The 12295-nt window shown below is 44.6% G+C and overlaps 2 protein-coding genes across 7 annotated transcripts in view; one reads left to right on the top strand and one right to left on the bottom strand.

Moving 5' to 3' along the window:
* Positions 1–462: 462 nt before the first annotated feature.
* Positions 463–8488, bottom strand: LOC133413334 (transmembrane prolyl 4-hydroxylase-like). 3 transcript variants are annotated; one of them, XM_061697563.1, is made up of 9 exons: positions 7833–8488; positions 7507–7588; positions 3853–4049; positions 3658–3748; positions 2816–2978; positions 2569–2754; positions 2379–2469; positions 1551–1674; positions 463–1381 (listed from the first exon to the last, which is right to left on the bottom strand). In XM_061697563.1, exons 1-9 carry the CDS (start codon positions 8214–8216, stop codon positions 1167–1169), a joined length of 1533 nt encoding a protein of 510 aa, XP_061553547.1. In that variant the 5' UTR covers positions 8217–8488; the 3' UTR covers positions 463–1166. The 3 variants fall into 3 exon arrangements, with proteins under 3 accessions (XP_061553547.1, XP_061553558.1, XP_061553567.1); XM_061697574.1 differs by having other exon boundaries at positions 2379–2442; XM_061697583.1 differs by lacking the exon at positions 2569–2754 and having other exon boundaries at positions 2379–2442.
* A 2176-nt stretch (positions 8489–10664) lies between these two features.
* LOC133413316 (cyclin-dependent kinase 17-like) overlaps positions 10665–12295 on the top strand; it is a 35848-nt gene continuing 34217 nt past the window's right edge. The window contains exon 1 of one of the 4 annotated variants that reach the window (XM_061697503.1): positions 10665–11407. The gene's annotated coding sequence lies outside the window, so the exon portion shown is untranslated. The remainder of the gene's footprint in view (positions 11408–12295) is intronic. The other 3 variants (XM_061697517.1, XM_061697537.1, XM_061697542.1) reach the window with 3 other exon arrangements.

Genomic DNA, 12295 nt, shown 5'->3' with positions numbered 1-12295 from the left:
CGGCTCCTGCACAATCCCGCGGATGGATGGCTTGGTTGCAGCGCCTACGTCACCGCGCAAGAATCACGCCGAGGCGGCTTTGAAAATGCACCTTCACGGCGGTTGCCATGTTGGGCCCGTATGTAGCTGCAGGTGCCAACCGTCCTCGCCATCCTCTCCACCGCCACAATGGCGCTAATATCATTACTTTTACCGCATCACGCACTACAGGGACACGTCATAGGGCCATTTAGGGCACTTGCGTGAATGCAAGTTTGACGCCCTGCAGCCCGAATTCAGCGTCTTAACTCATCCGCAAAAGAAGAGTTAAGACGCAGCCGCTGCAGTATTTTTAATGGTCCGCCACATTTTTCACACGCAGAATCCTGCCAACAGGCTCACGTGCTACAGCTGACATCTAGCGGACAAAGTGCAAATGGCAAGCATCGCGTGAAAATGAAAACCAGGACGACGTTTGAACATTTTCATACATTTCATTTCATAAACCACAACTGAGAGACAGAGTCAGTGCATCGCCAATAAATATGCATTCCAATAATTTAACTGGTCAAAAAAGGTAATAAATAACTCAAATAAATATTAAAGTATCAATTAAATATATTATTATAAATACAAATGATTTTTTTTCTTGAATGGCTCAACTGTGACGAAGGGACGAGCAGCTTTTTTTTTTTTTTTTTTTATAAATACGGATGAGCTTTCTGTATGTGCAGTTGGTGTAGCAAACTACTTTAGAGCTTACGCTAATCTTCACAAATAGATCTTGTAATAAGGCTGAAAAAACAACAACAAAAAAAGCAGGCCGAAACATTCTAAGCGATATCTTCAGAAGTGGCAGATGCCAGTTCAAGTGACCTAATAGACACAAAGACTCTTCATTTGATACATTTTGGTCCTTTAACGTGATATTTAATTTAAGGCGTGATTAATTTCAAATGTTTTTTTTTTGTTGTTTTCTTTGCAGCGATTGTGCGTAAATGCGTCAGCCCCACTTGAGCTCTATCATAATGATTATCTTTCCTTAAAAAAAAAAAAAAAAATGTCATGGAACATGATAGGATAGTGCAAGACCAAATTGTGGAACTGTGAACGATTTTCATATAAATGTATACAAGACTGAGGTAAACATCTGTCAAGGAGTGCACACCATGGGTCAGGGGGCTCGGCTAGAGATCCTGATGGAGGTTCATGTGCGAAAGCGTTTGGGAATGTTCCTCCGTGCCCGACTGAGCTCGATGCCCATCGGCAACTAGTCTCTGGTAACGGGCCTGCCGCTGGTAGTCTGGGTCCACGTTTACCCAGCTGTTGGCGACCCACTTCAGGCCGCGCTTTACCGGGCAGTCCCCGTGCAGGGAATACTCATCCAGCTCGCCCATCCAACCTAAGGAAGGCAAAGGAATGAGGAAGTATATTTTGACTTTGACTTAAGCACAGTGGGCGAGTACTTTTCCCACCTTACAAATAGTTAACAACATGATCCCATTAAACTCTTCGCTCAACTCAAGTGTGTCCCTAATTTAGTAGCCGTTACTAAAGCATTCTATTCTTACCTTGGCCGTCAGAGAGATGGTTGTACAAGAGGAGTGCCGTCCCAACAGTGGGTTTTACTCTCAGGTTCCCTCGAACGCATGTCTTCCGGGTGTCTGTTAAATCAACTCCATCTTGGACCAGTGCCTGGAACACAACACACAGCTGTTAATGCCTTGTGTGCACAGTAATCGGTTGGTGTACTACACTGCGCTGATGATTTGGGTATCAGATTCCTTGTCATGCGTCAGCACCATACGCATATTAGCATATGGGAGCCAGAGAGTCCGATCGTACTTTGAATTGCATAGAATTTGTTCCGTGACTCGACTTATATCGAACACATTCTCACTACGGAAATGAGCTGAAACGCCATTATTCCGTTCCAGCCCCCGAAAACAGTTACATGTTCTTAATAAAGAAAAATAGCACCGTATTCTATAAAACAAAGCATAAGAAATTGTAAAGAACTATATTTTTAAAGTAGCCCCCCCCACCCAACATAAAACCCAAAATTATTTTATTACATTTTTAATAAAGAGAAACAGCTCTGTATTGTATAATTACAAAATTAAACATAATTGATGTGTGCCTTTTAGGGGCGGGGCTAAGTAAGTGACCTCAGGAGCTGGAGTCAGTCTGGTTGACCAGTTATTCCAGTGTGCGCGTTTGCTCCATGCTCCTTGTGAGTATTCTCATTTTGTATCTGTGTGTTCAACTGTGTGTTCCATTCAAATGGTGACCTCGGCTCCCCCCCCAAGAGATCAACCGAGATGCTCCGCGACTACAAAATCTCCTAAATTGGAGCCTGCGAACATGAGCGCACCACTGTATCGCAGAAGAATGCTCACCAGTTCGTCGTAAGTACGGTTGTCGGCCACAGGAAACGTAGTCTCCCCGCCCTCCTCGACAGAGCTGAGGTAGATCAACACAGTAAGATACCTGGGACCAAGTATGAAATACATAACACAAGCATGGTCATTCGTGTGAATTTATGCCACTACGAGTACATCGTTACAGGAATTTCCAAAATGCAAACACCTGCAGGAGACCTCAGCGAGGGCGGAGGCATTTCCCGCCAGCCGCGTGTGCGAGCAGGCGGTCTCTACGTGGGGCGGGCTGCTGTCGTGATGAGCGTCGCTGAAGTCTCCGAGCTCAAACCGAAACACTTGCAGCAGCTCGCTCATGTCGACCAACGCGGTCGGCAGACGTGTCAGGGCGAGCACTCTGAGCCCAGGGTAAGAGTGAACATTTCAAATAAATGTGGTGTGACATAAAGTGGAGTTACCTCCTCCTCAGCGTCTGCAGCACATGGTGGGATCCGGGGCCTTGATGAAGCCCCGTATGTTTGCTTCTCTGCTTGAACTGACTCCGGAGTTTCCCGCTTTGCTCTTCTCCCGGGCTTTGGGATATGTCGTAAACACGCTTAAACTCCTCCAGGCTGAGCATCCCTATCAAGGGACACAGACGCAGTCCATTAGTGAACCTGAATACAACAAACACTCCGCTGTAAAAAAAAAAAAAAAAGAATCGTTCCGTCTACTCTTACTATCACTTACTCTCTACAAATACACTTCTCGTAAAACGTTAGGGATATTGGGCTTTCAGGTGAGATTTCAGGATGAAGCAAAAATTGTACAGGTGAACCTGCTTTAAACTTTTTCAATCTCCAACTTTACAATCTTTCAGTGATTTTTGCGCAACTTGCTCTTCTTTAACAAGGGGCCGAAGAAGCAAAATACAAAACAGGTGTTTAATCCATGAAAATTTCCAATTATATCCACTTGTTTGACTTCCTGTGACTCTGACAGTTAGAGCTGGGTATCGTTAAGAATCTCACGATTCACTTGAATTTCGATTCATTTCAATTTGATATTTATTTAAATGCATTAGTGTAGATTCAGTAAAAAATTGAAATACACAAACGGAGTACCTTACTTTTCCCGATTTTCCTGTGTCCCGCTTTTACACAGGAATCGAAATTGAGCCTAAATGTCAGATTTAAAAGTGGAAGACGCTCGCTTCGCACCGCCGCTGCAGCTTGCTTTGGTCACAATTTTGATGCTTAGTTGAATGCTGCCTCTGTCCACACAACACGAATCGCACGCAAAGGAACCCATCTGCACAAACCTGTCGAGCAGGCTTCCAGACCAGCGAGTATCTGTCGCAGATTCTCCGGTCTCAACCAAGTCCCGTCTCGAGAGCGCGAGTGACTCACAATCTGGAGTGGAAGTCATTTTTCAGGAAATGTACTGACAAGCTTCATGCTTCAGATAACTTTTCACGCAGTATATCAACGGGAAGAAAATTGTTTCCGATGGTCACCTCTTGTTTCTGCAGCCGCCCATCCTGATTGAGGTCCAACAGACTGAAGACTTCCTCGGTGCTAAGAGATAGCAGTGGCTGGGTTGGCTCTTCTTGCCCCCGGCCGGCTGCTGTCATCTGGCTTTCCATCAGACCCTTGAGCAGAGCCAGCTGCACCACCACTCGGCACTCCTCCTCTGACAGGAAGCCAGGGATCTCTGACCAACAAATATTGAATAATAAACCAGGGCAAGCAGCGGTGCAGGCCGCAAATGACGTTATAATTAACACACGGTCATCTGGCGGCGAGGAAGCATTTATTTGCTTCTTCAGATTCACCGAACAGCCACAACAGCATGACAACTTGCACAAAATGTTACATCTAGTGTCAGATCCAAGGAGTTTAATTGTCATACCAACACACATTCGACATTCGATACCCGAGGGCCCAGATTAACCCATTAATTTATCAGGACCTCTGAAATATAAATAGAATAAGAAAATAAGATACAACAAGACAACATAAATATACTTATTTGCAAGCGAGTGCAATAGCTTTTCATTTCAGAATATTATTGGTTTTAGTTTGCAGTGGTGTACAATTGTGTCCAATATTTTGGTTACCTCAATTAATTACAGGAAAAAAAAAAGTCTCTCCGTATAATTAAGTACAATTGTATAACACTGCAAGCACAATAATAAACCTCTTGTAATTATTACCTCCTAATCAAAACTGAACAAGGCCGAATATCTGATGCAGCTAATGCATGTAATGTTTCTCCATTACATTTTATATTACTCCCAAAATGTTATTTTCCTACAGGAGAGACTGAAAATAATCTCAGATTCTTCTTTAAAGCAAAATAACAAGTCACAACGTGACTTTAGCAACGACTCAATTTGGGAAATGAAAGCTTCACGTCTTGCCAGCCTGCTTTTTGTCCGAGACCGGAGAAGGCATACACGCAAGTACATCCTGTCTGAAGCAGTGATTAGGCAGAGGTAATCAAGAACATTGAAAGTGCTTCTGACAGGCTCGTTCCAAGATGAAAAGTCACCTCAAACAATGAGCATTTTGAAGTCAGTGCCATCGGTCTTCGTGGTGAAAAAATAGAATAGTGAACTTGAGTAGACGAGAATGTAATACTGTCGTTAAAAATGAATGACTAACAAAAAAAAAAAAAAAAAGTCACAGACACAAAGCGTCACTGTTCAACAGCCAACCGTAAGAGAGTGAAACGAATGATTAAAGCATCTCTGCAGACAGTGACCGACTACTGAATGGATGAGTTGGAAACCCTCCAATCTATGCTCATGATACTGTGATTAGAAACTTGTGTGAAACCTTCAATGCAAAAGCATGAAAACACAGACCCTAGTAAGTCTAGGAACACTTTAGGGTTAGGGACGTGAATATGCACTATAATATTACTGAATGGTGTAGTGTCATTCCGATTGCTTCCTGTGAGCCACCTGTTGTACAGCACGTTGCACGTTCTATATTCACAGAATACCATAAGGGGTGATGACTATAACCTGAGGGCGGGGGAGTAATTGATTAAAAAGGGTAGTAAGCGACCAGCACCCAAGATCTGCCCCACACTACAGCAGATCCATTCCTGGACAATCCATGATTACATTTATGCCCGTATCTGTTTAACAAATCTAATTAGTGGCTTTCTGTTGTCTCCAAAATGACTTCTGACCAATGTCTGCAATACACTCCACAGAAATAAAACCTGTCATCACAGGCCCTGTTTTGTGTATTGAATCGCATCCGTTCTTCGCCTCATAAAGTTCTCAACGTGGAGGCACTGAGTACTTCTCGTCATATCTGTCAGTTGTGTTAATAAAAGACTTCCGGTTGCTTGTACAGTCAGCGCCTTGTTTGTCTCCCACGTCTCTTTCACTGGACTCATTAATGTGGACAGCTGATACGAATGAAGTGGCGCTGAACCCTTCACTTCTAACCCAAACCCCCCCTGAAAGGAAGTGACGTGCTTGTCTGACCAGTCAGGTCACAGCTACACAGCAGGGCAAGGCTGAATCTGTTTGAGGCCTGATCTCACATACACACACACCACTGCACACGGCAGAGGGCTGCAGAAACGACTTCCAATGTTATAAGTCTGCCAGTGTGATGGAAAAGGCAGAGAGCCAAAGCTATCCAAATGCCAACTTGTCCATCTCACTGAATGTCTGTCAAACACACTTAAGAATGTCAGTGCATCTGCATCTCTAACCTTAGAGCGTGTCACCGAATCTCCCTCCTGTTCTCCACACCTCCCCGTTGCCCTTCCTATGCAAATGTAATCACCACCCACTATAAATACACCTATCCTGCCATCCCCACCAGCCAAAGGATTTCACTCACAAGGGAGATTCACTCAGTCCTTTTACACTTTTGTCCCTGAACGAAGGCTCTGTTCTTTGCATGCTCAATACCTTTTCTCCTTTTGCTAGCTGGGTCCAGCATGACATTGGAGCTCGGTGCTGGTCGGTTACGAGTAGGGCAGGACGGACGATCGAGGCCTGACGATAGGGTCAGAGTTCGGTTAAAAGACAGAAGAGGGGAAACCTGAACTTAAGCGGGGAGACGCTCAATCAGTGCCACCCTGACGCACGTGTTTTCCTCTGCTCTCTATTTGCGCCAATTTGCCTCCACATAATGAGTTGCTACGGCTACCCTTGGCCAGACATTCTGCACTGTGACCAGGTATCCTGCTGACCATCTCATGTGCATCGCTTCCACCACCAATGGCACAGTTCACACGGCGGGGCATGGAGGTAAATAAGACATTCACAACGATATGCTGCAGACGACCGTGACACGATGTTTGTTTCCAACGCACTTTGCGGTTCGACTGTTTCAGTGCCACGAGCAACCTGTCGGGATTGTAATTTGGAGGAGGCGTCCTCGTTAAAAGACACACCGGAAAACTTCTGTAGGACTGATTTTGGTGGGTATGCACACTTACTGTAGGGCAACTGATTTGCAAATGTTTTTTTCATCAGTGTGGGTTTGTCAGATTTCTGAAACTTCTGGCTACATAATATTGCTTCATTTAACTCGCAGGGTGATTTCAAATACATTTTTCTCTTCAAAACAATTAACATAGGTTTTAAGGGTGAATTGTTATCCTTTCACGGATTCCCAGTGAGAATCCGCACAAACTTAACCTTTGTCGAACAAATAAGATTTTAGTTTGTGGCCATTCTCCTATTGATTTTGCAAGGGACAAAGGTTTAAATACGAGGTCTGCTGTATTTTTATTATTATTCTCTGCGTTCATTTCTGATCTGTCTTGACAGTAGTGAAACTGCGTTTGACTCAGCTCAAGCACAGTCCTATAAGCCTGTCACAGTTCTCGCTGGCTGCAAAACTAATCGTCCTGAAGCACGGGCCCTTGCTGGGGGGACAGATCCGCTCCCGCATCGAGCTGTGGCTGGAGAGGGACGCCACGTGTGTAAGGAACATGACGCGACAACGTCAGCGGGGCGCCACTTTCCTGGTGACAGGAACGGTGCGGGGAGATCGGCTGGTGGTCAACAAGGCTTACGCCTGGCAGAGGAGGAACAAGAATTTGAAGGCAGCGTCGCGAAAATGGAAACAACAATGGAAGCTTTGGATGAGATGTGGAACCTGAATGAAAGAGAACACCACAAAGCACTTACCGAATAGGAGAGGCTTTAGGCCGAGCGTCGTCATCTTGTGTGTTCTGTCCGATACAAGTGACACTGGCTGAACATGTCCCACCTAAGACGCATCACGAATGACACGAGTAAGTCGAATACACAAGGGTTGCTTTTGCAGTCACACCACACATAAAAATCTGTATGTTTGATCTGGCTGAGGTATTGTCATTTTTTTTTTTTTTTTTTTTTTTAGCTTTGTAGTCAAATTCACAACAAGAATTACAAGTTCAGCAGCGATGTTGGGTCTAAAGCAGAATATAAGCAAGGTCGCGAGTCACAAAAGTGTTTCCAAGCAGTTCACATACCCTGATCCCCTCAATTCGAGGAAGTCTAAATCTATGACTTTGCTCCTCTTTACGGGGATCTCTCACGGGAGGCGCAGTGGGATGGAGGGCAGGGCTTTCCCCCTCGCCGACAGATGGAGAGGAATGCCGTTCATCGCTGACAATATCTCCGTGGCCGTTATTGTAATGCACGTACAGCAATAGGGCGATCACATTGAGGATGTAGACGTGAAAGAAGACCATCACCACGACGAAGTAAGCCCGAGAGCAGATGCTGCTCCTCTGGACCGGCAGTCGAGTGGAGCGTATGCGGGGCTTGCCGAACGACGACGATGCAATGCCGCCGACACCCGAGTCCTCCCCGTGCCGTAGATGTTCCTGAATGTTCTCCATGTGTCCTTCCATCCAGATCAATGTTGATGTGAGTTACTTATGTCTGCCTGATAACATTAGCCGGATGCTTAGTTAAGCCTGTCTGTTCCGATGGCAAAAATCATAACTTCATCACAGTTGTTTTGCCCGAATGAAAGAGGCAGTTCGTAGCCAAAATGCAGATGTGGAAACGCTCATATTCTGGCGTTGTTAAATTTGTCATCATTAACTAAATCCCGTAATCCGGCACTAGCTAGCTAGTTTGCGGCAGCTCCTAGCAACCTAACAGGGCGGACATACTTACAACTTCCGGTTGGAGTACATCAAACAGCGACCTCTGTCGGTCAATACGTTTATATTTCTATTTCTTGAACCTTTAATTTATCCAGGTAAGGCAATTGACAACAGATTCTCATTTGTATTGCCGACCTGGCTGCAAACAGCAGAGCAAAACAAAGCAAGATAAAAGAAAATACCCCCAAAAAATAGTAATTCAAAATCAAATCAAAACAAATAAATACATGTACAGTACAACAAACTTTACAATGTGATATTGTTACATATTTACATAACACAATACGTTACATCATAGCATCTGATGAATAAAAGGTTCATAACAGGTTAAAAACAGATGCAATAAGCAAGTTTTATTATTTGTTGTAGCGTGATCCAGACCTGGAGACCCCAAACTAGAAATGAGCAGTTTACACGTTTGTTGCAGTTTATTATTTCTCTTTGAGTTAAAGAGGGATTTCATGCGCAACATGCAGACAACCACATTTTCTATGGCACCTCCCTTCATCAGTGATTTACATAGAAATCGAAGAACTGCTTTTGCCATGTTTTCGAAGATAGCATGTCACCTAAATGGAAAATATATCATGACGTTTAAAACAATTCACAAATTCAAAACATTCAAAACAATGAACAGTCACACAACAAACAACTCGGATTAAAAATCGTATATATAAAGGGGTCAGATGGGAACCGATTATTATTACATTTTTTTTGTATCTCAAATCATATTTCCTAATTGAAATGAATGGAAATGCCATTAAACCTTTTCAGGCTCCCGGAAAAAAAACACACACAATATATATATATATATATATATATATATAATTTTTTTAAAACAAGGACAACTAGTACTCTATAATACACGAGTAAAACACTGCGGTCAAGCCAGCCTCCACTCGTAAAGTAGCAGTCAAACCAGCCGCCCCTAATTTTGTTCATACTAGGCATTACGGTAATAGGTCGGCAACTCGCAGCGAAAGCCACCTTCAAAATAAAGCTTTACCAAGCCTCACATTCACACACACATTCATACACTAATGGGCGACTGCTGCCATGCAAGGCGCTGCCAGGTCCCACTGGGGGATACTACACCACCTCATGAACCACGACACCATCAGTAACTGGAAGGAGAACAGTATATTTTAAATAGTTAAAAGAAAGATGGTTTTCTATTTTGTATTTTTTTTTTTTAAATCTTGATCAAACCTCTTTTGGTGGAGACCTGGTGTGGTGTCCCCCAGCACTGGACTGGTGTTGCGAGAGCTTGTAATTTTCTTTTAATTAATGTTTTAAATCTGTGGTAGTGACAGTGAAATATACCAATTTCAGGAGACTCTTATTTTGAAATGCCACATCAGATTTGGATGGGACCTCTTTTGTTGGAGACCTGCAGTGGTGTAGTATCCCCCAGAACTGGACTGGTGTTTTGATATCTCACAGATCTTTTTTAATTAATTTTTGAAATCCATGTTCATGACAGTGAAATATACCAATTTCAGGTTACTTTTATTTTGAAATGCCACATCAGATTTGGATGTGACCTCTTTTGTTGTAGACCTGGGGGTGGTGTACCAGAACTGGACCGGTGTTGCGATATCTCCTAAAAAGAAAAATGTAACAGATTTTTTCGTTTAGGGGTAATGACAGCAAAATATGCAGTTTTCAGAGACTTTTATTTTGAAATAAAATATCAGATCTTCATCAAACCTCTTTTCGTGGAGTCCTTGGTGGTCTGTCACACAGATCTGGACTTGTCTTGCGATACCAATGGGATTATGTTGGGGTGGCTCAGTAGGTAGAACAGGTTCGAATCCCTGCTCCGACTGTTCGCATGTCGAAGTGTCCTTGGGCAAGACACTGAACCCTCATTTGTTCCCAGTGGGCCTGGCAGCGCCTCGCATGGCAGCAGTCGCCCCTTGGTTTATGAATGTGTGGCTTTGTAAAGTCACTGTGATGGTGTAGATAAAGCACTATATAAGTGTAGTCCATTTACCATTTATTTTTCCAAAGATATCAATAAACTAAATGTTTTAATGCAGGTTGCGTTCCCTAAGCGAAGAGCATTGACGTCCGTATTAGTGGGCGGCTTTTATTTTGAAGGTGGCTTTCGCCGCGAGTCCATTACCGTAATGCCTAGTATGAACAAAATTAGGGGCGGCTGGCTTGACTGCTTCTTTACGAGTGGAGGCTGGCTTGACCGCAGTGGGGGAAAAAAACAAAAAACAAAAAAACAACTCCTTTGACTGTACCTAATTCGAACACGTGCATCGGTTGCACATGATTAAAATGTGTTAAACTAACATCTTTGTTTATTTTCGAGGAGAACATTACAGCTGTCTATTGCTTGCCAGCTGGAGGGTCCAATGTTTGCCCTCATTTTTGGGTGAATAATGTCGCTGGATTTGCATAGATCTACATGCATTATGACGGAGTTTTTTTTTCTCTGAGGTGCTTATTAAAATCGGTTTGAGGCTAATTTCCCCACATGACAACCCCACGCCTGCCCTCCTGGAGTGAATTGATCTCAAGCTCCCTTTTCAACGATTGGGGGTTGAGGTGGCGTATCGGGGGAGGGGGGGGGGCACTCCCCACTCCCCCCACCTTTCCCCTCACTCCCTGTGGTGTTTTCCGGGATGACGCCACCGCCCGCCTCCACTCGAGGTGGACGCACACCCACAAGGGCAGCGGCGGCAGCGATATGGCTGATCACCTCCGACCGGGACGGCTCTGCTCGCGAGCCCAAGTCACGACCGATCACGTGTGACGGCAACTCAGGCGGTGGGACAAGAAGACTTGCTGGCGCTTTGCTGCGTTTCGCCGCCAAGTAGTTGTCCGGACGTCGTCGCAGTGGCGCGCTCCTCCCCTGCGCGGATTACCAAACACGAGGGGCGACGATCGTCTCCTCCAAGCAGCACAAGCACGAGCAGGTATGTTTTAGCCCGTGTCGATTCTTCACTCGTCCTTTGGACCCTGCTCACGAGAGGCCACCTTGAACCCGCGTGCCTGTGCTTGAGCCGCCTTTGCAGGTAGACGTTTTTTTTTTGTTTTTTTTTTGAGCACCCACCATTTAACCTTTCCGCATTGAAGCGTCAGTACACAGTTATTACGGGTGCCCACGTTTCAGAGCGAGTTGGGTGGGAGGGGGAGGGGGGGGGGGGACTTCCACGCGCGGAGCCCCTTTATCAGGCCGTGTTTTGGTTCACCTTCCCCAGGGCAGTTGCGTCAGGGGAGCGCGGGGTGATCGAGAAACACACTGGGCCTGGAATGCGGGCGAGGACTCTCTTGACAAGCACACACACACACACACACACACACACACACACACACAGACACACACACACACAGACACACACACACCAGTTAAGGCAGCAAAAGCACTGGGCTTGTTAAGTGCAGATGTACACGCGCAGGATCGTCCGGTTCAATTCCAAGCAATTTGAACTGTGCTGGATGATCCAGCATGCATGCACGTGTGTTTTGCTTTTTTTTTTTTTTTTTTTTTGTGGGGGGGGGGGGTCAATATTCCTATGACGTGCCTTTGGTGTCCTCATCACATTTACTCAAATGTGAAAATGGAGCAGAATAATTGAACTGTGAGGTCTTATTATCAGTTGCCACACGTTGGCACACATGATAAGGCTCTTAAAATGTGTTTTCTTCATTTTATACCATTTGTTTTCACTGGATGTGGGCGATTTGGCGTGTCCAAACGCATTGCTCTGCTAATTACAGCGTGTGGGATAGGTGGTTAAATGATAACGAATAATTCTCACATGGATTTATAGTCCACAAGAAATTATTATTATTATTTTTGG

The sequence above is a fragment of the Phycodurus eques genome, chromosome 1 (genome assembly GCF_024500275.1).
Source record: "Phycodurus eques isolate BA_2022a chromosome 1, UOR_Pequ_1.1, whole genome shotgun sequence".
NCBI lineage: Eukaryota > Metazoa > Chordata > Actinopteri > Syngnathiformes > Syngnathidae > Phycodurus > Phycodurus eques.
Note: the sequence above shows the minus strand (reverse complement) of the source record. Positions and strands in the feature narration are given on the sequence as shown.